Genomic DNA, 27,613 nt, shown 5'->3' with positions numbered 1-27,613 from the left:
GTTGTTGTACGCATTAAGTGTCGAGACAGGGTTTGCTAGGGATTTTTCGTTGAAGCGACCTAATGAGCGTGCTTTAACGAGGAGAGAGATGGAGCGACGATAAAACAATTAAAAAGGACGTAAAGGACCGGTGTGGGATGAGACACGGGAGAGTCCACGGTAAAAGGGAGAAAAATAAAAGATAAGAGGAGAAAATAAGAGAAGGAGTGAAGAAGTGGCGGACTCGAACTCGTCAAGGACCAGAGGTCCTTGCTCTCCGGGTCATAGCGAGCCACAGGCCTCACAACAGTTTCTTCAGAAGACTTAAACCCAGAGGCTCTCAAATTTATCCTATTTTTATTGCTGTTCGTTTTAACACCCCGAATCGAGGATAGTGCAAAAAAAAATGATGAAACTGGTTATAATTGTCAAAGGGATTACAATAATAATGTGTCCAAACGCTAAATTAAAAAAATTCCAAGCAAATTAATGATTGATTAATCGTTATCTCGATGCAACAATATCGTAAACAAAAGAATACGCAAAGAGAATTGCTCATCCAAATTAATTAAAACGTCTTCTTAATGCGACAATATTAAATCCTTCGCCCGACGGGATGAGATAAGACCAGACATCCTTCCATTAATCTATCAACACGGGCACGATCTTCTGTAATGAAGTAGCCGATAAGAAATCATCGTTTTAATCATTTTCTCCGCGAGATAATTTTTCAATTATCCCACAATTTGCATAATCGTATATACAACGTCGACGATATTGGCTAATAAAAATATATTTTCCTCGCAATTATTTTCAATCTCAAACTTGTCTTCCATTCATCTCACAATTTACAATAAAATATATATATATATCTTCTTAAATATTTTCATTATACGTGATCACAATATAACAATCTCAAACTTTATCATTTATTTTATCAAAGAGAATATATAATAATTCAGTTACAATTTCAGTTACAATTTCAACACTGTATATGCGAATGCAATGGTGTGAATCAATTGATAGCACGATTAATTAACGAGCATGATTGTTAGGGTGGAAAAGGGGGGTAAACAAACGCGAGAGACTTTCGAAACTCCGCGGCCATTGTTTTTATTCACAGGTGTCTCGTTTCCTCTTGTGACCATTCCCACCGAGCATCGCGATAATCTTTCAATCTGGTAACAAGCTGTGTCCTTAGTTCCTCCTGTTTCCTTACATAAAGGGAGGTAACAAAGCGAGAGAATCCTCGTTAAATATGGTGCTTGAGCTTCGAGTGTTCCTTCTTCCGGGAAGTACAATATTCGGCTCCTTGCGAAATCTTCTCTTTCTTCTTCTCTATGTAAATTGAGAAACTGAAACTGAACGTTCGGTACTGTGAGAAAGTGGCAGATAGCCTTGGTGATATTGTGTGACTTTCTGATAAATAAATAAATCTTTCTCGTCGATACTTTAACCATTTATTAAATTGCATTTTCTTTTTTTTTTTGATTTTTAAAATTCTTATATATTCAATATATAGGAATTTTTGTAAAAGAAAAAAAGGGAACAATTAATAATTGATAATTAATTGATAAATTCTCCTCGAGTTTGGTGTAAATATTTATAGCTGTTGGTTATCATGAGAAGAGAGAAATTTTTCAAAATTTTTACAGGGTTGGTTACAGAGAATGAAAGGAGTGAAAGGAGTGAGAGAGGTAGAATGGAAAGGAAGGAGAAACTACTTTGTTATTCGTTCGCGTGGAATTAATAATTAACTTAAACGTTGTGCTTAATACGATTCACTTAGTTGCACAAGCCTTTGCAAATAGAGAACACAAGTCTGAGAAACGAATAATGGAATAATTTAAAAGACGAACTGCTGTGCGAGTTGTTAAATACACTAGGGGAAAGTATATTTTTTATTATTATTTGTTAATCAACAAGAGCGATTAGTAAGTAAAATTATCACCGCGTTATATTTAATGATCATTCTCTTAATAAATGAAATGACGTGAAATTAGAAATTCATTAATTAACGTTATATTTACCATTAATTGTTCCACTTCATAAAATCGTTTAGAAAACAAAATTCTAGAGAGAGAGAAAGAGAGAGAGAAAAATATTAATACCAATTTTAATAATATCCCAAATTAAATAATTAATTTATACGGAAAATTATTATGAATGTTTAAATTGTCTTAAGTATGAATCATACCTCGTAGGTATTACGAGATCGTTTATCCACTTCCGTCTGAACACAAAAGCGCGACGACAATGTGAAAAGAAGATGAATGCCAGTGATTTTCATCCAATGATCAAGAGTGTGTTTCACCATGATTTTCACCGAGTTATGAAGCGACTCGATACGGTGAAAGAAACCGTGAAGGTCTTCTCTCGAAACTGCAAATAAATAGGCCGGTTCTGTTAAAATATCTAAAATAAAATTTGTCCATGAGATGTATATAAATTTTTTTTTTGTTTATCACAATTTCTGATTAAACAAGGAGAGATTGTTCTCGAAGTAATTTTAAAAAATTGTTTGTTATCATAACAATTCTATTTAAGCTTACATAACCTCCAAATTAATCGATATAACCTCTTTTCAAGATCGAATGTTCTGATACAATTTCATTCCTATAATATTTGTAATTGAATTAATATATATTTAATATTCAATTAATTTGTTTGTAACAGGAGAAATTCTACGATGTAGGATATTTTGTTAATTTTATAAAATTGATTTTCCATAAAATAATGTGATACGCATAATAATGAGAAAAAAAATAGCTTTGAGAGATGGCATAGAAAGCAGGAAGGATATCTGCATATTTGGTCGCACAAAAGGAAAAAAGAAAACGGAAGTGAAACACGATCGAGTATAGAGGCAATTTGTCCCAGCGAAGTATCCGAGCGTGAAACACCAAATTCAATTACTTTACTAAATCACGTACAATGAAATTGAAACCGCGGGTCTGCGTGTGACTTCGATCGAATCTAATCACGTTAACCTCTGAAAAATTGTATAATAAAACGAACTTAATGTTTAAAATCTTTTAAGTTAATTTTACAATTAAACAAAAATTATTCGATCGTTCGATATATTTAATAATAATTCGAATGAAGAAATATTCCATTTTCAACGATTCGATACACGAACGTTATTATTTCAATAATTCTTAGAAAATAGAAAAATCACTTTCATAATTTCCCCATTCAATTCCACAAATATCCCGCGTATTATGAATTACCTCCTTTTACCTGCTGCGTATCCATTCCATGTGTAGAAATGCCGGTCGAGCAAAAAGCAGGACGAAGGACAGGCGTTTCGAACGAGAGAGTCACCAACTATATTTTGTTTTCCAAGATATTTCCAAAGTATCATCGACGAAAGGAGGATACTTAACGAGAGTAGTAAGTACACGACGTAGTCCTCGATAGAAGAAACCAGGTGTGTTCTCGAGGGAGGCCTTCCTATGCGCCAGAGATCGGACCTGCCGGAAGAGTGGGGAGCTCATATAAGACACGAAGCCAAACGCCTCTCCCAGTGACCAGTCTCGACACGAAAACTCATCAGCCGAGCTTCTTCGGTACCCATAAGAATCCGCTTCACGCTTCCAGCCCCACCTTTGGATGATTCCAGGCCACCGGATCGAAATTCGAGCAATTTCCAGTTAATCGAATTGGTCTTGTCCAAGGCCGAGCAGGAGACAAGTCGCAGAAATGGTGTCGTCCCAGGCTCTCTCGTTACTCTTGCTGTTTCTGGTCGCGCACGGTGAGTCCCATTACCGCACTTTTTGCTCTTTTCTCTCTCTTCCTTTTCTCCATCTTCCTCCGTCTCTTCTTTCTCCTTTTTCCTCTACCCCATGTTTTTCTTGCCTTCTTCCTCCCACAAGGATGAATCGTTCCATCCCGAACGTTAACCACGATGCTTGTTTATCGTGTCGTTAAAGCGAGAATGCGCGGTCGGTAGCAATCGCTCGTATAAATTAAACAACTTTACCGTCCGAGTAGCGGACGATAACACAGCGCGTCCGCGTGAAGAATGCTTGTACATAATAAACGATTTAAGTGCCGTTTATATTTGTCTCACACATTTGTCTCGCCACATTATCGCGTGTTTAATATAAATAAGAATCGATCAAATTTTTCGATTAAATTTAATTGAGCGATACAGAGAGCCGCGAGTGTAAGTGAAAACGGACTTTCTGTGATCAGACCATCGCGTTTCTCACAGCAGCTGGATCTAAAAAGTGCGCGTCGGCCTACTTTCGCAACGACGATCCTCTCGATTTTTTTTGCGTTTTCACATCAATGTTTCTCGATCGAACAGCGTGTCCTTCGCACGATTAATCGTCTTTGATTATTCACTTTACATCGAATATTAAATATTTGATTGATCTATTTGAATATAAATGAATTGAATCGAGTTACTAAATAACTTTCTCGTTACTGTTTATCGAATCGCTTAATCAATCGAATCGTTTAATCCAGTATCCAATTGGTGAAAGTAGTAGAATACAACTCGAAATAAATCGAATAATTCTATTCTATTAATATTCTTTTAATATCGATATTTTACAACGAAACAAAAATTCGTTTTTTCTATTTTTAATCATTATTATAATTTTTACTTTTTCAAACAAGATTGCGAGATAATATTGATTAATCGTTAATGGACTGCAACTAATTACTTCAGATTATTGATTCTAACAGCCTATTTTTTTTATTCGTTATACAATTTCCGTTATTATTTATAGTAGAAAATTCGATTCAAGCAAATGCCTTTTTTCTAGTAATTGTTACACGCGTTTTCGTAAGAGACAATGACGGGCATTCACCGGGTTTCACACATCTCGAGAACTTTCTCCCGTGTCTCGGGAGTGAAAATATGAAAGTAGCTCGGCAGATAGATCTCTCTCTCTCTCTCTCTCTCTCTCTCTCTCTGTGTGTTTCCTCTTTTAATTATTTTGCATTCGTGCATTATAAAGTTATTAACCAATTTTTTGTCTGGAGATGATAAAAATATTTTGTATTTAAAAAAATAAAGAAGAATTTAATATCCAAGTAAGTTTTAAATAGAGAAAATGTCACTTGTACATCTAACCTCTTCAATTATGAAACACGAGTATACTTCCTGTTTCGTAATTCTTTCTAAATAAACATCTGCTTTGAACTATCAAATACTTTTCGATACTTTCACTTTATGCCAAAAATATTCGTTTAAAACATTCATGCATATTAATTCAATTCTTCCATGCAAAATCCATGTAACTTATTCGGTCGGTGAAAATGCATGCAGATTTTTCTCAGGCGGGATATTGTTGTCTCCTGCAAAATTTTTTATCAACATAATGATACATTCTTTAAAACAATAAAAATTCGAAATTATTAATTTCACATAATGATATCAAAAATCTTAAAGACAAAAAAAAACATCTCGAAAGAGTTAACCTCTTTACGCAACAGATCTTACTTTCCACCGCATAATTTTGCATAATAGAAATTATTTTTCTGGACGGTCGAATTACTTTCGACCGATTTCCGCCATTGTTCTCCTTCCGTCCGTGATAAAAATTCTAAGGCTAATAAACTTGTTGTATACCGTTGTATTTCTCCCGGAAATGCATCGTCGCGCATGAATACACTCTTCGACGTGGCCTGGACCCGGAAGTTGTCCCACAACAACGTAGAAAAACTGCTATTAAAACGGTTGATTAGTGGGAAAACGCGGTGGAGAAACGTTTTCTTCGACGTAACCTCGAGCCGAGGAAAAAGGAACAAATTATGCGCATGGAAAAGAAGTAAAAGGAGGCTGCTGTGTCTGAAAAAAAAAAAAAATCATTCTAGAAAAAGTAATCGTTTCACGTTGGTCAATATGCATTAATATTATAGTCTCGAGTGTCTTTTTCAGAGAAAAACTAAATTTTCCGATCGAATTTTATCACACGATTATATAATTAATCTTGTTTACCAAAACAAGTTTTACATCACATAAGTAAAAAAAAAACAATCGTCAAAGAGAACGTTTTCTTTGAAAATTATTTCTCGACAAGCGCATTCATAGAGCGAGAAAAAGACACGAGACGGACAGTAGAAGAAGAAAAAGGAAGTGGCACGTATCTCATAAACATTTGGATTGTGACTTACATGAGCCGACTTTTGAACGTTGCACCTCACGTGGAGAGGGATTGAGAACAAGCGTGTATATATATATATCCCGTTACTGGATTCAGGAAGACTGTATGTCGATATTCCGTGATCAGGAAGAAATGAAACGGTGAAACGTGACATTTGCACATTTTGTCGTAGCACTGGTTTGGTATGCGATAAAATTTTCTACACAACATTTTCTATAAACCTGTCGCATTTCTCAGCCAACTCTCGTAATTTCTTCGTATTATCACGTAACGCAAACAGAAAGATTAAAAAGTTAAATTAAATCAAATTAAATTAAATTAATAGATAGATCGGTTACGAAAAAAGAATTCATTCTGAGAAAGGTTGAGAACCACTGTCAACCTGTCTTTGCTTGAAAACATGCAAAAAAAGCGAAAAGAAAAATTCGATCGAAATTGTACATATCCTCGTCGATTTACTTTTGAATAGATCGAGACAATTTTCTGAAATATTACGGTTTTTTAACCGGTGGAAAGTCGATTTCAATAAGAATGACAAGATATTTATTTATTTGGGAAAGTGCACGCATTAAGAATTTTCTCTAAATCATGGAAAAGCGTATGGAAAGACCTTTCTCTTCGAATATCTCGCGCGAGGCAATATGTTATGTGATGTTGCATACGTTCCATTCTATTAGATATGGACGTTACACATTCTTAAAGAGTTATGCATAACTAATTCTGCAATGTTTCCAAGATACACGAGTTCGCATACACGTTCTTTGGAATCGACGAACAGCATCTGTGATCCAAACAGTGACATTTGTGATATTTATGGAATAATAAAATATATTTGAATAGATGTAGGTAAAGAAGAACGTAAGCTACGAAGAAATGCAATTGGTCATTAATTTTTCTACTGAGAGTAGAGAAAGAAATAATAGTCGAGCATTAGGAAAGGATGAAAGAAATGAATAGTTCATAATAAACTGCACGTGTTATTTGTGGAACACAAACAATTAGAGATTTTACAGATACGTACTCGCCTTTGATTCTTATTGCTTAGATTCTAACAATTTACCGCGAACACTTACCTCTTTACAAGTCGTAAAGGAAAGGAAAGTATCCCAGTGCTTCGACACTACTAATAAGAATCTCTGTTGCATAACCTAACCTAGCTTAACCAGGGATGTGTCCACCTACAAAGTCAACAAACAATTTTAACATTTGTTTGTTAAAATATAAACGTTAAAATGTATTTATAATTTCTACATTGATGATTCAAATAAAATTACAACTGTTTATTATTAAAATGAAGTTCGTAATTTTACGAGCGTGTCCGTTTTATTTTCTCGATTAAAAAAAGATTATCACTTGTTTTTCACTTTTCGTTTTCTTAATCGGTCACGCAAGCAGTTAAATATCAAATATAGGAGGCTACGTGCGGAAACAATTTCTGGTATGCTAGAAGGTAAACCCACTATTTCAACCCGGTACATTGTTGCATGTTGGAAGCAACATTCTGTCGAGCATTCTAGTTTTCGAATGGCGGCGCAGTGATATGTTCGGAAAGGCGCTGGTGTTGCGCTTGCTTCTCGCTCGTTTCTCTTCGATGTTTCATGATATGATTGTTTAACTCTGAAAATTTGAAAACATATTAATAAAAATTAAGAAAAAAAATAATTTTTTGCAAAATTTGTATCACTCATTCTCATAAGAGATCAAAGATAGTCAAATTGTGATTTTTCGAAATTTATTTTATCATTTATTGTAATTCTGAGAAATGAAAGAAAATTATGTATCTTTTAAAATTGATAATTTTATTATATAAATTTATTAATTTTTTTATAAGCACATTTGTATTTAATTCTTGATAATTTTTAATGTAAAATTTTTAAGATATTTGGCTTATTATATTAAAGCCAAATCAATAAATAATAAATATATATATATATATATCCATAAGGAACAAATAAAATAAATAAATGATTAATTTACCTCTTAACTTTTGTCAATAAATATATTTATCATTGATTATATTTGAAAAATCTATAATCTTCTTTCTACTCTTATTAAATTCTGATTTAAAAAAGCGAATGAACTTATAAATTTTAAACATCATTCAAAATAATTATTCTGTTTTATACATCGTAGAAGTGCATGCATCCTTGACATTCAACTGCCTATGTTCTAACTATACCGTCAAGGATGGTATTGAAAGGAAAAAAAAAAGAGAAAAAAAATAGCAAATGATTTCATTCGAAAGCAAGCCGCATCTCGAAGCTCGTTCACAGACACAGCGGTTTAATCTCGCCAGTGATCGAGATTCAATTCGAGACGTCGTCCATCGTTTCGATCTTCTTCTGTTCGTTTTGCATTCCAAAAAAGTGAAAGGAATACCGATCGACATTCTCGATCAAACGAGAACCTCGAAATCGAACGGACAATACGATCATCGCTCGTTAATTCGCTTCGCACAATCTCGTTTTATTCAACTTAACCTAATCTAACCTAATTCTGAATCACGTAGAATCGCAATATGTCGCGTGTCAAATTTTTATTCGTGAATTTCCATTTGCAAAACACGAAACGAACGAAATTCACAGAATCTTTCTTTCACGTTACATTTTCTTCGATAGAATATTGATCGTTACTCTATTTTCCTTTTTCCTTTTTTGTTTACGCATCATTCGATTACATATGTGTAGTCAGACTGGCGTGTAGAAAACGAGCATCGTACGACGATCGATAATCAACACACTCGCTCGTCGAGAAAGTCGTCGAGCAACTATCGTAATATTTATCTCCTCTCTTCCTACTTCCTCGTCCAATTTTGATCGTTCGAAATCGATGTTTCGTCGATTCGATCGAACGAAGGATGGGAACGGCGTTAGAGCAAAACTCGAGCGCTGTTCGATTTGACGAGGGGGGGAGAGGCGGGTTGAAGGTTGCAAGTCAAGGCTAGACACTTTCACTCGGGACCGTGCTCTCTTGGGAGCGAGCTACGAGCTACCTTCCCACCTTACTTTACTATTTACTTTTCTAACCGATCCCTCGACCGAATTGTGTCCATTAACCGAGATATTACTACGTGTAATCTCCTGCGGTTAAACGATTGCACCGCTCTTCGCGTAAATTAATTTCACGGCACTAGTTGCAGGACCGCGTTCCATTTCGACGACTAACCTCTACCGAGCACAGGCTCAGCTTTGTGTTATATTTCGATACTACTGAAAGTGGACTAGGAACGAGTGGAATTTCAAGAAGTATTCTTTGAATAATTTTTTTATCGATTATTTTCAGTTATCGAAATTGTAAGATAATCGTAAATTATTCGAGCACGTCGAGTCTTGGAAAGTATCAAGAATTTTGTGATTAAAATTTTACTTTTTCAAAAAATCTCGGTTTTATATCGAATCTTCAAAAAATGAATTTTTCGAATAAAATATTTACATGGACAAATTGAAGTAGGATAGAATCATTCGTGATGTATTTGAGAGAGAAAAAGATATTTTAGTAATCTTCTTAGTTAATATCTCGCGATATTCTAATTGTAATTTTATTTCGCACTCAGATTTATTCCGAGAGGATGTTGGTAACGTATGTAATAAATTAGATACATAAAGTTTTCATATTCCTATGTAATACATCGCGTATTATCATGATTTATCAACAAGAATCAGATTTCAAGATAGATTTCAAGATAGACTTACTATGTGATTCTGGTGCAATTTCTTTCACAAGATTTTCTTCCTCTTCAATTTTCTTATAAAAAAAAGAAAAATCTTCCAATTGCGATGACCCAAGTGTTACGTGATTATTGTGTGCATTTGGAAAGTTATTTTGTAACGCGTTACGTGCTAGTGTAACGTTTACCACTAGCCAAACGACTTGGAAGAGGAGAAACTTGATTATTTTAGCAGTTGGCAGCTATTACTGTGCGAACATGTTTCGCTTAACAACGATTGATCGTAGACATCTTTAGTCGGTAAAAAGATTGAGTAGTAGAAAAGATTGATGAATATTTTTTACAAATTACATATATATATTTTTTAAGAACGAATATTATTAGCATGTACGTACTTTTTAATCGAGAATAAGCAGTCGAAGAGAACAATATTTACGATAAATTTTATTCCATGCATGGAGATATACGAGAAGAAAATCGTGACTGGTTGGCGAATATCGATGTTAGCCAATGAACGATGAGTCAGAAATGTTCGATCTGATCAGGCAGAAGAAATCGTGTTACTATGCCTCACGGTCGGCGGGAACGTGTTCCTGAATCGAAAGAAGAGAACACGAACGTGTATCGTCGTGCAACTTGATATTTAATCGCGATCCGTTTGGCCTTCTCAATGGAGATTACGCATAATTTCCTGTTTGGAAAACCGTGCAACGACACTCTTTCATCCGCTATGTCTACAATGGATTGAAAAATGCGTTTGATTTTCGCCGCCGTTTCATAATTGGTATTGTTAACGGGTAACAATTGTCATTTTCATTGAATTGTAGATTTATTCTTTAAGATCGCACGTAGACACTTTATGAATTATGAAAATTATAGATTTTAAAAAATAAAGTTTAAGCATTGATTTCCAATTTATTCACATTTTTTTTTTTCGAATTATAAAATGGAAAGTATAATCGAAAGTAAGTCCAATCTTTTCTAAAAATGAATAATACGTAGTTTAACTAACTGGAACAATTAAATAAAATGATGAATTCCATATTATTTATCGAGAAAATGTTTTTGATTAATATTTCAATTCGTTCGTTGAGTTACAATCATTTATATAAATGAATACACCATTAAAAATCTAAATTATCATTGCTTTCATCCTCAATTATTGCATTTCATTTATAACATTTTCACTGCTGCATAATTATCATAGAATAAATACTTAATAATAACATTATGAACCTCTTTATCGTTTCTCTTGATAAATATATTAAATCATTACTTTCATCCTTACTGCATTTCACTTACAATATTTTCTCTACCATATAATAATCGAAATACGTAAAATTTCGATCTTATTTTCAAAAATATACATTTTATTTACATTTTCACAGGTAAAGATATATATTTATTTTTACATCTCTCCAATTACAATCATTTTAACAAATAATGATATTTACATTAATTATCAAAGAAAATTATTCGAAGTATACGAATATCAAATATATATCGCTTCAACCTTTTTTCTGCTTCATAATAATCGATGTACAAACAATTTGAATCTTGTTCTTGAAAATTCTACAATCTATTTACACGTTCGCAGGATCGCAGGGGCAGAAACAGCAGCAAGAAGATCCTTGCCAAACAAAATCCAGAGTGGTCGGTGACATAGAGTATTGCGATCGTTATTGGGAATGCGTGAACGGGCGTCCAGAATTGTTCGACTGTCCAAACGGTCTTGTTTTCGCTGGGAAGCATCGAGGCGTGACCGAGGGCTGCGACTATCCGTGGAGAGCGAACTATTGCGACGGAAAGCGGCAGGCTAATCCACCGATTCCTGCCGAGCATTGCGATTGGCTCTACGGCATATTCGGCCACGAGACTTCTTGCACGCGGTACTGGACCTGTTGGAACGGAACCGCCACCGAACAATTGTGCATCGGTGGACTTTTGTACAACGAGAGGGCAAGGTCCTGCGATTGGCCCGAGAACGTGGAAGGATGTCAAAAGCATCGTGAGTAAATCCTTAGATGATAAGATTTGAAAAGAAATTTAAAAAGTTTTCAATTTAGCTTTAGGTCTTTTCTTCATTTTTTTGTTTTTTGAAAATAATATTCATGCAGGATAGTTCCACTCGTAAAATGATTTTAGAGGAAAGTTGAATAACGAACAAGTGTATTTATGAAAATATTCGAAATTGCTTTTTTATTTCTCGACGAAATTTTTTTTATTCCTAATGAAATTTTATTGGTACGTAAAGTCGTATATAAGCAATTTTCTTTTTACCAAAGGAGATAAAGTCAATGTACAAAGTTTTAAAATAAATTTCTTAAAATCGGAGAATATTCAGAAGTAAATTTTTGATTTTTGCTAAAATCAGAATTTTTAAATTAAGATATTTCCAATTGAAACGTACGAATAAATTTCTTTCGGTAAAACGTACACAATCTTATAAAACGAATATCAAGTTAATGCAGAAAAATCGATGTCTCATACACCTTTTCTGTACCGTACGAGTTTCTCAATTAACCGATTCAGGGAATTCTTCGTCTCCCCTTTCTCTCTCTTTCTCTCTCCTCTCTTTCGCGAAACTCGTTGCCAGAGGGGACGACGATCATTCTCACTTTCGAAAGTGAGCATGTAAGAGTAGGTACACGCGCGTGGCTCTGTGTGCGAGCCACGAGTCAGTGGCCTCCACTGTAGAAAAGAGGCGAGTCGTTAATTAGCATTCGAGGCGAGCTCGCCTTCGCGTCTGCCCCACGCGTCGTCGCCACTGTCGTCTCGACGGTGACCGTGTACCCGTGACAAATCTAGAAGAAGTTTCATTCACGATGATCTATCCGCGAGGAAATTAATCTTGGAATAGTTTCATCTTTCGACATCGATTGAATGAACACAAAAATATTTTCAAAATCCACTGGATATATCGATAAGTTTGCATTAAAAAATGCAGTTTCGAAAGTCTTTTCTTCTTACACCATCAGATGTCTCCATTGTGAACTGAAATAATAAGATCTTAATTTTAAATTGAAATACTATCTATCTTTATCCTACTCTTTGATATCTTCAATTATATAAATATTTATATAAAATCCATCAAAACATTATTTTTTCTTATAACGTAATTTTCTCTTTCGATTCATTCATTCGTGAGCCAAAATATTACAACATCCATTATATTACTAAATCTTTTATACAGTTATACTAATCATTAATATTCCATAGTATCAAATTTACTCGTTTAATCCTTAGACGAAAAATAAAAAATTGTAATATATACCATTCTCCATTTGTATCTCCAAATCGGTGTATATTTCATTTATGATTTTTTTTCGTTCGACAGCACTGTGCAACGACGACGCGAACGGGAACGTTCCTTTGGGCAAATCGTGCAATCGTTACTGGCAATGTCAAGGTGGATACCCGCGATTGCAGCGATGCCCCGCGATGCTGGTGTTCGATCGAAGGTCGCTGAGGTGCGTCGTCCCGCCCACCGAGGATTGTGACGTACCCACGACCCCACCCAATCTCGAGGGCGATCTGCCCGATGGAAGGAACGAGCAGGAAGCGGAGGAAGAGAACCTTCCGCCCGGTGTTCCGCCATTGCCGGCCGGCGCGTTGCCCATACCGCTTCGAGCTCGCCCCAGAAATTAGACGATCCGACGTTTTCTTTTTTTTTTTTCCCTTTTTTTTTTTTTTCGATCAATCGTACGCTTTTCGACCGGTGATATCTTTCTTTTCGAATGTAAAAGGAAAACTCGTGAATACTCTTGAAAATCTTCGTTCGTTTCGCGAAAAAGAGGTTAAAGAAAGAAGTTGCTCGGCGAGAAGCGTTCTTTTTTTTTTTTTATTTTTGGAAATTCCAAAGTTTCGAATCGCATCGAGTAATTTATACGAAAAGAAATTGGAGAAAAAGGAGAATTTTAATTTTGTGAAAAAAGAGGGAGGATAAAAATTCAGTAACATGTATATTCGAAGCTTATAGAGCATGTTTTTTTTAATTAGAAGCGTTAGTGATTTTTCTTCTTCAATCTCTCTTGTTTTATTATCATCTTCTTGATGAAGTCGTCGCACGAATGTACGTTTAAGTTAAAAAAAAGAGAAAAAAGAAAGAAAAAAAAAAAAAGATAAATAGGTAAATCGTAATGGAAATCACGTTTATATTCTTTTATTATTGTTATTATTAAGTAACTCTTTCTCTCTCTCTCTCTCACCACCCCGAATTGTAAATAATTCTCTCTCTTAGCCATTCTCACCCTGTTCTCGCCCTAATTATAAGTAATTATCAAAAACGTTCACACTTGTACGAATGTAGAACTCGTTGGAATAAAGTGTACGTTGTATATTTTTTTGTACACGCGACAACGTTTTTTATTCGAATACTCGTTGTACACATCGTTGTTCTTTGTAGCAATACTTTTTCACTTAGAACGTACGAATAAATTTTTGCGAATAAATTATAGAAAAATAATTTTCCACGGTTATGGAAGAACAATCGTTTCAATTGGACGGTTACAACAATGAATGATCAAAATTTAAAGTAATAATTCAGAAGGAATATGTATCCTGTTTCCTTTTAAATTGATAGAGAATTAAATTACTCTTAATTATTTTTAACATTAATGAGCGAAACGATGATCCCAGAAAATTTGCAGAATTCGACGACGAATGTGATTTAAAGATTGTTGTTGGCACTGAAACAGAGAGAAGAAGATAATTCCATTTCTTCGCTTTTCTTAAAATAAAAATAAAAATAAAAATAAAAATAAAGTTACCAGTGGGGCAATTCATCAGGGTCCAGACAGCTCAGGCTCACGGAATCGAAGAGTTTTCCATCACCGCAGGTAAGTAAACGTGGATTACCGTCGACGCAGGTGATCAATCTTCCACAATCTCCGGGTACGGGGAATCTAAAAAAAATTAAATATTTTTACTTACTAATTTTAAAATATCATACGTTTAAAATTAAAATTACATTAATTGAAAAAAAAGATGAATTAGTGTTATTTACTTATCGTGCATTTCGAACGCGACGCTCGCATTTTATCGCGGTTGTAATACAAGCGGAGAGAGAAACGACGAAACTGAATAATCGTAAAACACGTGTCATCTCTCAGCGGGTATTCTTCGATCCATCCCTTCGAGGAGGTAGACCGGTTTTTAATTTACCCACCGGATATATACAACCAGTTGGTCGTACAATATTTAAGAACTTGAAACTGAAACTTCTTTTACTTTTTACAGATGGCGTCCAAGTAATTCCATTTAATCGGTATATCTCTTTCGGGTAACGTTGAATAAGAAAAAGATCTCGAAACATTTTCGAAGACGTGCATTTAAGAATGAAATAAAAACACGCACTGAAATACGTTACGAATAAAATTAGTTGGATAAATTAATTCGATAATTTATATTATTGTTCAACATAGCTTGAGATTATAATCGATTATAATAGTGAAGAATAAATAAATAATTATTTAAAGTAAGGTTATTCGAAATTCTTAACTAATCACTTTTTCAATAGATTAATGTACAACTGTGACTATAGTTGACCTTTTCTTTGAATAATAAATTATTCAAGTAATATAACCTTTTCGAATAAATTTTAAGTAATTACTTATGGAAATGCTTGAATAACTCGTATCTATTATATAGTTTAACTTTTCGCATAACTTTGCTCGTTTTTCATTACTTACTTTTGTACAACTTCAATCGTTAATAAAATCTTGCTCATCTCTTAAATAAATAAACTTTTTTAAGCTTCGTCACCTTTGAAATACGATTGCCATTCGATTCATTTCGAGAGAAACAGATACACCGTTCTTACATAACCTAACCTAACTTAACCTAATCCACCCATTGTTCTTATTCACCGAACATCGCCCACGCGTATCCGATTATAATCGAATACGAATTTACGAATGGTTCACGAATAATTCTCCATTGTCTGAAAAAGAATTTACCTTGGGTAGGGCCAGAACTTGGCGGCAGCGCTGTGGGAAGGCACTTTGTGAGGACACTTGAAGCCGACTATTTCCTCCGGATTGCAGTAGGGCAACAGTTGATCGGGCCAGACGCAATTGTGACTCTTCGCGTCGTAGACCAATCCCGCGTCGCAGTGATCCTCGTTAGGATGGCCATGGGCGCATCTGATATAGGTGGTGCTGCAGGCGTCGCTCGCAGGGTAAAGGCCGAATTGATATTTGCATCCAGGACTGCTGATTGGTGTCACTAAAAAATAATATAATTTGTTTTTTTTTTTTCTTATTGCGAATTTATTCTCAATATTCTCTTCAAAGCGAAAAGAATCGATATGTGTATGTATCCATCTTTTTATATGGATGTTTTAGCTAAGAAAAAGTTAGCGATAACAGGTGTGGATGATTTTTATCGATTGAGAGGAAAGTTTTATATAAATAGAATTTCTGAAGTGAAATAAATAAAGTGAAATAAATCGTGTATTTATTCTGAAAAAAATATAAATAATTATTTAAAGAAGATTGAAACGCAATATATGCATATTATATTATAAATTACCAATAAGAAAATATATCGTGCATTTATTGTAAAGAAAAATTGAAACGTAATATCAAACATATATGCGATACATGATAGGGAAAGAATTAATCAGTTTATAATTTCTTGTTCGCGTATTCGACTAAAGACAAGTTTGTTAAATAATAATTGTCGAGTGAAAATAAAATTCTTGAAAGTAAAAGTGATCGTCGATTATATTTTAAAAAAACAAATCGTTTTACCAAACAGGTATACACAAAAAAGTATGTCGCAATAACATTGCTGAACGCAATTTACTTGACGGCAAGTCTTTATAACGAATGGCATTGACGCGACCCAGTAAAACGCCATAAATATTATTAAATTTCTTCCTCCATACGACTTTTACTTTTTTATAAATTTTTTATACCTCTCTATATTTCCTCTCAAATAGTGATGGGCAAAATTTAAAATTAATTGAACTTACGAATAAAGTTATTTCGATAAGTTCAATAGTTTCAATAATTTATTGTTCAAAACATAATGATAATTGCAAATAATTGTAATCGTTAATACTTGAGATTATATGAAAAGCGAATTAACTATATAATAGCTACGAGTAAATGTTATTCAAATTTTTAATAAATAATTACTGAAAATAACTTTATTCGAAATTTTTAACTAGTTACTTTTTGAATGGATTAATGCTCAAACGATAAAACAGTTATCGTATATAATGTTTCTTTTTGTCGTTTATCGCGAGAAATACATCGAATAGTACATTGAATAATTCGAATAAAAATCAATTTTGCAAAATGCTATATCGAAAAGTTTTTTAAAAATATTCGAAAAATTTATCTTAGAATAATTTGATAATTAACGTTATAATATATCTTCCAAAGGATTTTTTTACTTACCATCAAATATAATCTAAAATTAACTCTTTTTATCTTTTTCCAAAAAATTTTCAAAATAATATTATTATTTTTCAAAACTCACTATTGATTATATAAAGTGTATACCAAAAATATGACAAGATTAATTGGAAATATTTCTGGAGTAATTTCAGCCAACATTCTCCTCTGCAAGAAAATTCGTTAGGGCATTATTAACGAAAAAAACGCAGACCAATCACGGAGCGCGTAGCCTAGTCGAGTCGCGACGGTAGTGTTGGGTATATACCGCCGACGAGCACGAACAAATCCAAGTAATATATATCAAAAAAAAGTGTTTGAATATAATATAAATATTTTTTTATCGATAAAAAATTATATTTCGTTATCACGAACAATGAACAAATTATAATATTCAATATACGTTGCTTAGATTTGTTCGTGCTCGATCGATGGTACGTACCCAACGCTACCGTTCGACTAGGTTACGCATTCCGTGATTGGCCAATTGTTTTTTGTTCGTTCACAAAACAACAAAATTATCTCAAGAATTTCCAATTAATCTAGATTTAATATATTTATTTTTGGGACACCCTGTATATCTCAAAGCGTCGATAGATCGAGTTGGAAAGACAAAACGCTCTTATATACGCATATAGCATTGTGACATTGCGATTATCGAGAGCGTAACAAGATACTTACGGTCAGCCTTGCGATCCCCGCAATGGACGGCCCAGTGATAGTTGCAGTGATCGTGCACGGCGCCATGCCCGTCGAAAAGTAATCCGTTCTCGCAGTACTCGAGGGTCAGGGTGCCGTTCGTGCAGAGGAAGAAGGCGTTGCAATTCTCTGGGTGGGCATACGCGAAAACTCCGTGAGGATCGGGGCACGGTGGCGCCCCCAAAAGGGTAGTCGCCTCGACTATATGTCGAAAAAATGGAAAAAAATGATACAATATAAATCGTATGTATATTGTAGAATTAAAAATATGTGTAATGAAAATTAAAATTAAAGAAGTATAGGAATTATTTAGAAACTATTTAGGTTAAATTTATATTCTTCGAATTTCGAAAAAAAAATAGTTTGAATATTAAAATATTGAAATGCGTTACCTTGAGAGAATGGTAGAAGGAGCATAAGATTATATTTTTAACGGGCAAAAAGATAGAGAAAGCGAGTCAAGGTTGCAGACATTGAATGAAAACGAAAAAAAATGTGAAGATTCGTGATTTCGATTTGATAGTAAAAAAACATGCAACGTCGAAACAACGGAGCGCTTCGACGAATGGAAAGTAATCGCGATGGAGGAACAAATAAGCAAAAACGTGATTTGGCGGAAACCGCAAATTGCTGATGGTCGAAGCTTAATGGAAAAATGCTACAAATGCATTTGTGTACCAAATAAATACGAAAAAAAATAAATAATACAGTCAGAGAGAAAAAGTGTTATAGCAAAAGAGAAACTAACAATGTTTCGTCTGATCGCGTGAATTCGAGATATTTTGTTGACGCGCGAAAGTAACATCTGCGGGTATTCGCGCTTTGTTTACGTTCGCATCTGTTACGTAGATTAGAAGAGGAAGAATCGCCAGTCGGCCTTGGATAGCTTAATGGTTAGAGCGATAGTCGTCATGGAAACGACGAAGATCCGGCCAATCCAAACAATCGACTTTTTTCCTTCTACACATGGATCTTGAACAATTCGATGAAAACGAGCATCCGAATCATGAATATTTAGCAAACGTAAAGAAAATTATCACCAACGTGAATCTAAAATATTGATTTTTTCAAATTCTTTCAAGTAGTGTGACAGAGATAGCATTAAGTACAGAGGTCGGAAAAGACAAGACGAAGAAGATATAAAAATATTTAAAGAAGAATAAGAAAAGCGATAGCGTGCCGTGCTATCTGAATGGCGCGAGCATGAATAATACATATCTAGTAAATCGTGATCGGCGATGCATATATTCGTATAATATAAGGCATGCAAACTCGATAGCAGTGATGGGAAAAATTTAAACGATTCAAGTTATTTTAATGAATTACTCGAAATAATTTATTCGAACATTGCGCTAGAAATATATTTATCTATTTCACATATAAATAATTCTAATTAAAATGATATCATGAAAATAAATATATGTAATTACATTTCTATTTCAATAAATTGCAATATTTCGTCAAAAATCGTTTTCATTTAATCGTAAAAGAAGAAATATAAAATTCGAATGATTCGATTGTTTTGGAATATTAAGAATAACTTTATTCAACAATTTTAACAAATTTTAACAAATTAATTTTTCAGTCAACTCTGTCGGTGGACAGGCTCCGCCATTATATCATAGGTCGGCTCGACTCAACCATATGGCGAGAGGAGGTGAAAGCTATTGAAATTGTACAAAATGGATGTCGTAACTCGAGGGAACGATCGAATCGAGACGCCTGTCGGGATGCAACCCGGAGAACGGTCGATGCGCTTCTCGAGACGCATCGCGGGGCATCCATTCGTATAGGAGTAGGTTTCGTCACGAGGGCAACTCGTCGAGGAATACTGGTGAAGGTGATCGATTCGATCGAGACAGAGAAAGAGGGAGAGAGAGAGAGAGAGAAAGAAGAGAAGAAAAAAAAATAGTTACCTGAGAGCAGAAAAGGCAGCAGGGCCAATAGGGTCACGCTCCTCCGATGCTCGATCATAGTGCTCGTTCGGTCTGATCCTCCACTCGGGTCGACTCTGACTACTGACACTTAGTTACCGACCTCGGAACAGAGAGCTTCTCCCTTCACTTGCTCGGTATAGTTGCTCTCTGGTTACCCCACCCATGTACCATCGGTTCTCTGATTCGATTTCTTCGTGCGGCTTCGGTGAACCGAACCGAATGAAGCCGAGCGAGTTTTGAGATTTTAAGATCGACGATTATTTTGGAAAAGCGAAACGAGGGAAAGGAGAATGTTTTTTTTTTTTCTTCGATAGAAATTTTTTTTTTTTGTCTATATTCGATATTTTTTTTTTTCGTTTTGATAAAAATTTCGGAAGAAAAGGAAAATTTTTTTTTCGTCTATCTTCGATTTTGGAAATTTTGGAAATTTTGGAAAAAGGGAAATTTCTTTTTTATCCATTTTCGAGAGAAATTTCAAAGAGAAAAAGAAAGGAAAAGAAATTTTTTTTTTCTCCTATGGAATGAAAATTTTAAAAACTTACCCTTTAAGCGCGATTTAATATTATGAAAAAATGGTTGCACAAGAAGAAGTGGAAAGAAGAAGAAGGAATCGGCTTTCACGTAACCGCGTTGACATTTTGGAAAATTAAAAGAGTCGATAACCTATAGTTACGCCTCGCCTCAAGTTGCACGACAATAATCGAGAATTACATAATCGAGAAAAAAGAAAAAGAAAATATTTTTTCCATCGCTATGATATTTGTTACTCGTTAAACATCTTTAAAATTGAATCCATTGATGGAATACCTCGATAATATGCAAAACTGGTAAATAACATGTTTTGTAACATCACGTAATTTCACATTTCCCTCTTGTTAACATTTTCATGCATATTCCTTAATTAACGCAGATTTTATTACACGTGAGTTATTCCAGTTTAATAACTCGCATCAGATAATTTCGATCGGATTACTTGTACCTCGATTACAAAATAATCAATACACGTATATTCACGTATGTAATAAGTATGATATATTCCTAGTGGAAAAATTTCACTAGACTCGGTTAATGCCAAAGTATATTCCCCACGGTATTGTATTTACGCGTGGTAAGCCATTAGCCGTTAATTACTCCATTAATCGATTCAATGGTTACAAAACACACGTATTTCTTATAGCAAACTTTTCGCTCGACAAAGAAATAAAGATTTTCTAAATCTAATCCAACCAAACACATCATATATATATATATATCCTTTCAATCTATTCCGCTCATAAATCTCTTCTTTCGTCTGTACAATCGTCAGCCATTTAAAAATACCTCGGAGCACGATTTGTCCGATGCACAAGCGGATACGTACGTACGGTTATATACCCTCGAGGCTTTATCCATTGGCGTTGCGCAACGATCATACTTGGGGCTCCCGTTCTTCGAATGGAACCAGATCTGCTCCGGCACGGATAGTGAAAGCCGACGAGAATCGGCGCGCGTTATGAACCGGTCCAATAAACGAAAACGAATACGTCACGGTCATGTCTCCGAACGATGGCCAATCGTGCGGTCTCTGTCCAATGCGCGTGCGCAGAATCTCGCATATTCGTCCTATTCGACGACCAATTAACACGAAGCATCGATCTCGTTTGACACGATGTAACAAACTATCGCTAAGTTCATCGTGTTCAACGAATATAATTTGAGCGTGATTCTTGAAACAATCTGGAGATTTCGTAATTTTTCCAACGACGAAATAAGAGGGAATTGTTTCATCGGGCGCATCGAATGAAATTACGTAAAGAGAAAGGTTGCAATCAAAGGTTGAATTAAGCGAAATTGTTCGAGGGATTGTTATAAGCGCTTCTATTGTATTCAAACGGGATCAATTTCTTTTTTTCTTTTTTTCGTTTCGTGATTATTCAATGTCTCTTTGCACTCAATTTATCTGAAAAGAGAAACTGAATTATTTATCTGGCAATAATTTTTCTTTTTTAAAAATGTATATATATATGTCTTGAGAGGAAAAACATGAAAATGTTTGACTCGTGGTTATATTGATCTTTCCAAGCCGCAACGAAGTTGTCGGGTGCAATAAATTTCTGTAACGTAGTGTCCGTTTACATAAGGAGAAAGGTATAATTATCGTGGGAGGTGTATGCAAAGGCCACTCATTTTACGTAAGTATATCACGGGTTTATTGTTCCTAAATGTAAAAAAAAAAAAAAAAAAAAAAAAAAAAAAAAAAAAAAAAAAAAAAAAAAAAAAGCGTTACAGACGTATCGCTGGGTAAACTGGCACCTTGTCTTTTAATTAGTTTTTGCTCTTGTAGTAATCCTCGCTGGAACAAGAAAGAAAAGACGACGAAAGTCAAAATTATTGTCCGAATTTTACATTGTGTACATAATTTACATCAAGAAAGGTTAAAACGTTCCCCCGATTTAACTAAATTAAATTTTAGGAATACAAAATTTCCTGGCAAAAAATTTTAACCTCTCTTAAATTGGAATATTTATGTAACAGGACTATCTTAAAATTAATTCAAACTACTTTCAGAAGAATCAGTTTACAGATTATTTAAAAATATTCTTAAAACTTGATAAAAAGTTGAACGATACTTTTGTAAATTTATTGTTTACAAACGAAACAAACGAAAAAATAGTATAAAAATCTACTCATAAATTTCTGAGATGACTTTTTGCCAGGAATATAAATATACATAACATTTTTACGTAAATTTCAAACGGATATTTTTTACCAAAGATTGCTATATAAAATACAAATGAAGAAATAAACGAGTTGGACAAGAAATCTACGTTACCGGTAAATTCAGAGTAAAAAATTTTCGGTTACCAAATCTACGTTACCGATAAATTCAGAGAAAAAAAATTACCAAAATTTTCTAGAACAAAAATACACGAAATCTCGTGTATGTGTATGAAGAAGAACAAAAGATAGAATCATCGTAAAAATTCGTAGATATTTTTTATCTTACATCGTTTCTCCTCTACTTTCCGACTGAAAAAAGAAGAAAGTCTTACCATCCAGGCACGCTCTCGGGATCCATACACTTAAAGCTGTCCTCGCTGTAAACAGTGCCAGGCTCGCACTGCCCTTTCTGCGGCACCACGCCGTTCTTGCATATGTAGAATTTGGCGCAGTCGTCCGGGTGCGGATAGGTCGGATGGGGCAGAATCCTGCCGAGTGGGCCGGCCACGTCCCCGTCAGGGCAAACGAAACCGTCGTCGAGCACGTCCCTCTTCACGTTCTCGCACAATCTACTCGCGTCGGCCGGCCACACGCAACTCGACATTTTGTCCTCGTATATGAGGCCAGGCGGGCAGGGCATTGTCTGCGCAACGCCGTCTATGCAGTTCACGAAACGGTCGCACGCGGTTGGATCCTCGTGCTTGAAGTAGCCGTTTGCGCGGGGGCATCCTTTGCTAGGCTGTGGCTCCTCTGTGAACAATTAGATTTCATATTAATTTCATGTTGATATCGTTGATATCTTCTCGATCTTAAATTATGATATAATTTAAATTATGATTATGGTTAAATTGATATAATGGTTAAATTAGCTTGATCAGTTCAAAGAGAATGAAGGGAAATCTCATTGGAATGTTAATGTAAGCGAAGATTGGTAATTTTTTTTCTTTCCTTTTTTTACAATGTAAAATTTAATCGAGAAAAGAGAAGAAAGAGAGAGATCCTCCTTTTTATATTCTTTGAAAAATTAATATGTAAATTTGTTCGAGCTATAAAAAAGAAGAAAAGGAAAAATTGTGGAAGAAAATAAATAAAAGAGAATAAAAAAGAAAGATTAATAAAATTTAATCAAAAGAAGAAAAGAAAGAAAGATCCTCCTTTTTTTGAAAAATGTAAAATTTGTTAAAATGATTAAATAAGAAGAAAAAATTGTGGAAGAAAACAAATAAAGGAAGATAAAAAAAGGAAGATTAATAAAATTTAATCAAGAGAGGAAAAGAGAGAGATCTTCCTTTTTGTATTCTTTGAAAAATTTGAAGCGATAAAAAAGAAGAAAAGGAAAAATTGTGGAAGAAAATAAATAAAGAAGGATAACAAATAAAGGAAGATTAAAATTTAATCAAGAGAAGAAAAGAGAGAGATCCTCCTTTTTGTATTCTTTGAAAAATTTGTTTGAGCAATAAAAAAGAAGAAAAGGAAAAATTGTGGAAGAAAATAAATAAAGAAGAATCAAAAAGGAAGATTAATAAATTTAATCAAGAGAAGAAAAGAAAAGAGAAATCTTCCTTTTTATATTCTTTGAAAAATTAACAAGTAAATTTGTTCGAGTTATAAAAAAGAAGAAAAGGAAAAATTGTGGAAGAAAATAAATAAAGAAGGATAAAAAAGGAAGATTAATAAAATTTAATCAAGAGAAGAAAAGAGAGATCCTCTTTTTTATATTCTTCGAAAAAAGAAAAAAAGGAAAAATTGTGGGAGAAAATAAATAAAGAAGGATCAAAAAGGAAGATTAATAAATTTAATTAAGAGAAGAAAAGAAAAGAGAAATCTTCCTTTTATATTCTTTGAAAAATTAACATGTAAATTTGTTCGAGTTATAAAAAAGAAGAAAAGGAAAAATTGTGAAAGAAAATAAATAAAGAAGGATCAAAAAGGAAGATTAATAAAATTTAATCAAAAGAAGAAAAGAAAAGAGAGATCCTCCTTTTTGTATTCTTTGAAAAATTTTTTCGAACGATAAAAAAGAAGAAAAGGAAAAAATTATGGAAGAAAATAAATAAAGAAGGATAAAAAAGGAAGATTAATAAAATTTAATCAAGAGAAGAAAAGAGATATCCCCTTTTTTGTATTCTTTGAAAAAAGAAGAAAAGGAAAAATTGTAGAAGAAAATAAATAAAGGAGGATAACAAATAAAGGAAGATTAAAATTTAATCAAGAGAAGAAAAGAAAGATCCCCTTTTTTGTATTCTTTGAAAAATTTGTTCGAGCGATAAAAAAGAAGAAAAGGAAAAATTGTGGAAGAAAATAAATAAAGGAAGATAAAAAAGAAAGATTAATAAAATTTAATCGAGAGAAGAAAGGAAAAAGAGATCTTCTTTTTTGTATTTTTTGAAAAATATAAAATTTGTTAAAGTGATTAAATAAGAAGAAAAGGAAAAATTGTGGAAGAAAATAAATAAAGGAAGATTAATAAAATCCGTAAAACTTAATCGAGAGAAGAAAAAAAAAGAGAGATCCTCCTTTTCATATTCTTTGAAAAATTAGCATATAAATTTGTTTGAGCGATAAAAAAGAAGAAAAGCAAAAATTGTGGAAGAAAATAAATAAAGGAAGATTAATAAAATCCGTAAAACTTAATCGAGAGAAGAAAAGAAAAGAGAGATCCTCCTTTTTATATTCTTTGAAAAATTAGCATAAATTTGTTCGAGCGATAAAAAAGAAGAAAAGAAAAAATTATGGAAGAAAATAAATAAATAGAAGATTAATAAAATCCGAAAATCCAATTTAACGAGAGGGAACCGGTTCGTTCCAATTTATCGCGATCCATTCACTCGGAAATTATAATCTAATCGCCATTCTTCGAACGTTTTATTCGATCGTTCGATCATTCTCGAATACCGAATTCCATTTTTAGATCTCGAACGCGGTGGGAAAGGACGCGACACGAAAATTTCCGTGCCCCCTTCGTTGCAGGGATTCGATTCACGTTCCCCGTGTTCGGAATTTCTCGAAAAAACAGACGCAGGACAATGTGACCGGAATATTCTCGCGTAACTTTCACCATCGGTCTCGAATAAGTATCCAAGTTCTCCAACTTCTCCCCAACGACGATATCTCGAGCGATAATACTCTTCTTCTTCTTCTTCTTCTTCTTCTTATATGATAAACGAACACTTGTTGTACCTCGCTTCATCCTTCGAATTGCTTCGAAGGAATAATTGGAAAAATTAGAAAAGTTCGAACGACGAGTAAAAAAAAAAAAAAAAAAATTCGATAACTTACGAAGCAAAGTTCTGTCCCCGCAGGGAACGTTGGCCGGGATGTCGCAGAGCTCCTTCTTAGGATTGTCGTCCCTGAACACGAGCCCGTCCTTGCAAAGCTTCTCCTCAGCTTTGCCGTCCGCGCAGGCGTAGTACAGGTCGCACTGTTCCGGATCCGGGAAGAAACCTTTGGGCTCGGGACACCGAAACTGTGCCCTGGTGGCCAAGGTCACGCAACCGATCAACAAAATCGAGGAGAAAACGGCTCGAGCCAGCATGGTCTTCTTTCCCCTTTCTTCCTTTTTCCCAATCCTTTGTGATCTGCTCGACGAGATCCTTTCTCTTCTTCCTCTTCTTTCTTCCTTTCTTCTTTTCTTCAGTCACGATCCGTCTACGGCACGCAGCAACGTGGGTATGAAGAGTGAGCGCAGGCCTGAAACTGGTCCTGATTCGCCACACCACCTCTGCATCCTTGCTTGCATTTCACAACCCCCCCCCCTCCCTCCCCTTCCCCTTTCGCCGAAACTCCTTTCTCACTTGCTCTACTACTTGCTTTTCTTCCACGGGAGTGCCCGATATATATCCACGTTTCCTCGGTTAAACGTTACTACTTCGTCCGCTTGCTTTCGGTTTCCCGCCTCTCCTCTTCTATCTCTCTCGTCTGGTAAACAAGTAACACTGGAGAGATACGTATTATGTGTATACGTGCGTGTGTATGTATGTATATATGTACGTATATATGGCCGTCCGTCTCCTTCCGGGTGAGCGCCATCCTCCCCACCCTCCTCACTGTCGAGAATAATACGTGACAAGCTTCGGGATATATTTCGGGATCGATTTCGATTGACCGAGTCAAAAGATTCGGGAACCGAACGGGATATATGGCTGGAAAGTGACGAAATTGTTAGCAATGTGTTAACACGTTGTACGGTGTAGAGAGTGGATTGTTTATTTTGGATTAAATTTCAATTCGTTTAAAAGTTTAAAATGTTTAGAGATGTTCTAAAATTAGAACGGGCGAAGAAAATATAGAAAGTTTCTCGAACGCGATTAGGATAAACAGAATGTTTTGAAACAAAGCAACACAACAGGTAATATATTAAAACGACGTACGTCTATCGCTTGCCAACTGACGAACGTTTCGAAATCTATTGACAAAAACGGTTAATTTATTTATAATAGTATCGATCGTAGAAACAGACGTGACACTTGTTTATTAGAGAGATTTAATTTTGCAATAGATAAAGCTATAATTGAAACGATGAATTGCAGAAATGAAATGAACGTAGTTGTTACGTAGTTGTAATTATACATGTATATATGTATATGTGTGTATATGTATATATATATTTATCCAAAAACAAAAGCCATAAGGCGATAAAAAGTTTAACGACTCGAAAGGAATATATTAAAACAAAGAATAATACAAACGTAACGTTTCATTCATTATTTCTTAACAGGTTTACCAATTAAAGAAGAACGATTGAAGAATGATCATCAAATCTCCTTTCAATCAATCGGAGAATGTAGGATTTCGTGCGCGTTTGTGAAATTATATTTGCGCAACGCTTCGAAAGTGTCCATGAACATTAATATCGTTACTTCTGTGCACACGCTCTCTTCCGGATTCTTTGAATATTTCCATATTATCCTTCCTCGACACGACCACTGTTTATAACTTTGCTTTCGTTTTTCTCTGCAATTGAAAAATAGTTATAGGTAATGAGTAATGAAATGTACGAAGGCTCGTAACTGTGACGCCTATACGCCATTATGAAACGAAACGTGAAGAAAAGAACGTTCTTCGGACGATTTGAATAAAAATACCATTTTACTTTCTTCTTTCATCGAG

At 34.4% G+C, this 27,613-nt stretch overlaps 4 protein-coding genes and 1 long non-coding RNA gene across 17 annotated transcripts; 1 reads left to right on the top strand and 4 right to left on the bottom strand.

The window, feature by feature from the left end:
* Positions 1-317: 317 nt before the first annotated feature.
* On the bottom strand, positions 318-10,562 carry LOC100577620. 13 transcript variants are annotated; one of them, XR_003304435.1, is made up of 9 exons: positions 10,161-10,562; positions 9,791-10,056; positions 7,559-7,715; positions 7,172-7,276; positions 6,109-6,351; positions 5,564-5,782; positions 2,177-2,361; positions 2,010-2,052; positions 318-1,340 (listed from the first exon to the last, which is right to left on the bottom strand). XR_003304435.1 is itself a non-coding variant. In XM_006569256.2 (3 exons), exons 1-3 carry the CDS (start codon positions 3,341-3,343, stop codon positions 1,011-1,013), a joined length of 639 nt encoding a protein of 212 aa, XP_006569319.1. In that variant the 5' UTR covers positions 3,344-3,601; the 3' UTR covers positions 318-1,010. The 13 variants fall into 13 exon arrangements, 2 of the variants coding, with proteins under 2 accessions (XP_006569319.1, XP_006569321.1); XR_001702594.2 differs by having other exon boundaries at positions 7,373-7,715; positions 9,791-10,562; XR_001702591.2 differs by having other exon boundaries at positions 9,791-10,560.
* Positions 3,509-14,114, top strand: LOC100577576 (protein obstructor-E). Its single transcript, XM_003251296.4, has 3 exons — positions 3,509-3,733; positions 11,363-11,773; positions 13,103-14,114. Exons 1-3 carry the CDS (start codon positions 3,682-3,684, stop codon positions 13,411-13,413), a joined length of 774 nt encoding a protein of 257 aa, XP_003251344.1. The 5' UTR covers positions 3,509-3,681; the 3' UTR covers positions 13,414-14,114.
* On the bottom strand, positions 11,858-13,175 carry LOC113218669. The gene is made up of 2 exons (XR_003304443.1): positions 13,040-13,175; positions 11,858-12,759 (listed from the first exon to the last, which is right to left on the bottom strand). It is a non-coding gene; the product is annotated as an uncharacterized LOC113218669 (long non-coding RNA).
* On the bottom strand, positions 14,105-19,913 carry Cpap3-d (cuticular protein analogous to peritrophins 3-D). The gene is given in 5 exon segments (NM_001172379.1): positions 14,105-14,453; positions 14,535-14,669; positions 15,723-15,990; positions 17,850-18,068; positions 19,784-19,913. Coding segments are annotated over 5 exon segments (699 nt in total). The 5' UTR covers positions 19,842-19,913; the 3' UTR covers positions 14,105-14,434.
* Positions 19,914-22,022: 2,109 nt separating this feature from the next.
* LOC726189 (protein obstructor-E) lies at positions 22,023-26,263 on the bottom strand. Its single transcript, XM_016912184.2, has 3 exons — positions 25,784-26,263; positions 22,837-23,254; positions 22,023-22,136 (listed from the first exon to the last, which is right to left on the bottom strand). The coding sequence occupies exons 1-3, from the start codon at positions 26,037-26,039 to the stop codon at positions 22,109-22,111; spliced, it is 702 nt and encodes a 233-aa protein (XP_016767673.2). The 5' UTR covers positions 26,040-26,263; the 3' UTR covers positions 22,023-22,108.
* Positions 26,264-27,613: the final 1,350 nt, after the last annotated feature.

Source organism: Apis mellifera, linkage group LG3 (assembly GCF_003254395.2).
Source record: "Apis mellifera strain DH4 linkage group LG3, Amel_HAv3.1, whole genome shotgun sequence".
Taxonomy (NCBI): domain Eukaryota; kingdom Metazoa; phylum Arthropoda; class Insecta; order Hymenoptera; family Apidae; genus Apis; species Apis mellifera.
The sequence above is the reverse complement of the archived record's forward strand: the minus strand, read 5'-3'. Positions and strand labels throughout refer to the sequence as shown.

What these genes read in the sequence shown, in the direction of transcription:
- LOC100577620 (XM_006569256.2), bottom strand. Translation starts at nt 3,343, where the DNA reads ATGATACTTTGGAAATATCTTGGAAAACAAAATATAGTTGGTGACTCT. An exon ending in ATGGAATGGATACGCAGCAG is followed by an intron (nt 2,362 to 3,219) that starts GTAAAAGGAGGT and finishes ATTTATTTGCAG; the next exon opens with TTTCGAGAGAAGACCTTCAC. An exon ending in GATCTCGTAATACCTACGAG is followed by an intron (nt 1,341 to 2,176) that starts GTATGATTCATA and finishes CCGAACGTTCAG; the next exon opens with TTTCAGTTTCTCAATTTACA.
- LOC100577576 (XM_003251296.4), top strand. Translation starts at nt 3,682, where the DNA reads ATGGTGTCGTCCCAGGCTCTCTCGTTACTCTTGCTGTTTCTGGTCGCG. An exon ending in GCTGTTTCTGGTCGCGCACG is followed by an intron (nt 3,734 to 11,362) that starts GTGAGTCCCATT and finishes ACACGTTCGCAG; the next exon opens with GATCGCAGGGGCAGAAACAG. An exon ending in GGAAGGATGTCAAAAGCATC is followed by an intron (nt 11,774 to 13,102) that starts GTGAGTAAATCC and finishes TTCGTTCGACAG; the next exon opens with CACTGTGCAACGACGACGCG.
- LOC726189 (XM_016912184.2), bottom strand. Translation starts at nt 26,039, where the DNA reads ATGCTGGCTCGAGCCGTTTTCTCCTCGATTTTGTTGATCGGTTGCGTG. An exon ending in CGGGGACAGAACTTTGCTTC is followed by an intron (nt 23,255 to 25,783) that starts GTAAGTTATCGA and finishes AATTGTTCACAG; the next exon opens with AGGAGCCACAGCCTAGCAAA. An exon ending in CCCGAGAGCGTGCCTGGATG is followed by an intron (nt 22,137 to 22,836) that starts GTAAGACTTTCT and finishes TTCTTGTTCCAG; the next exon opens with CGAGGATTACTACAAGAGCA.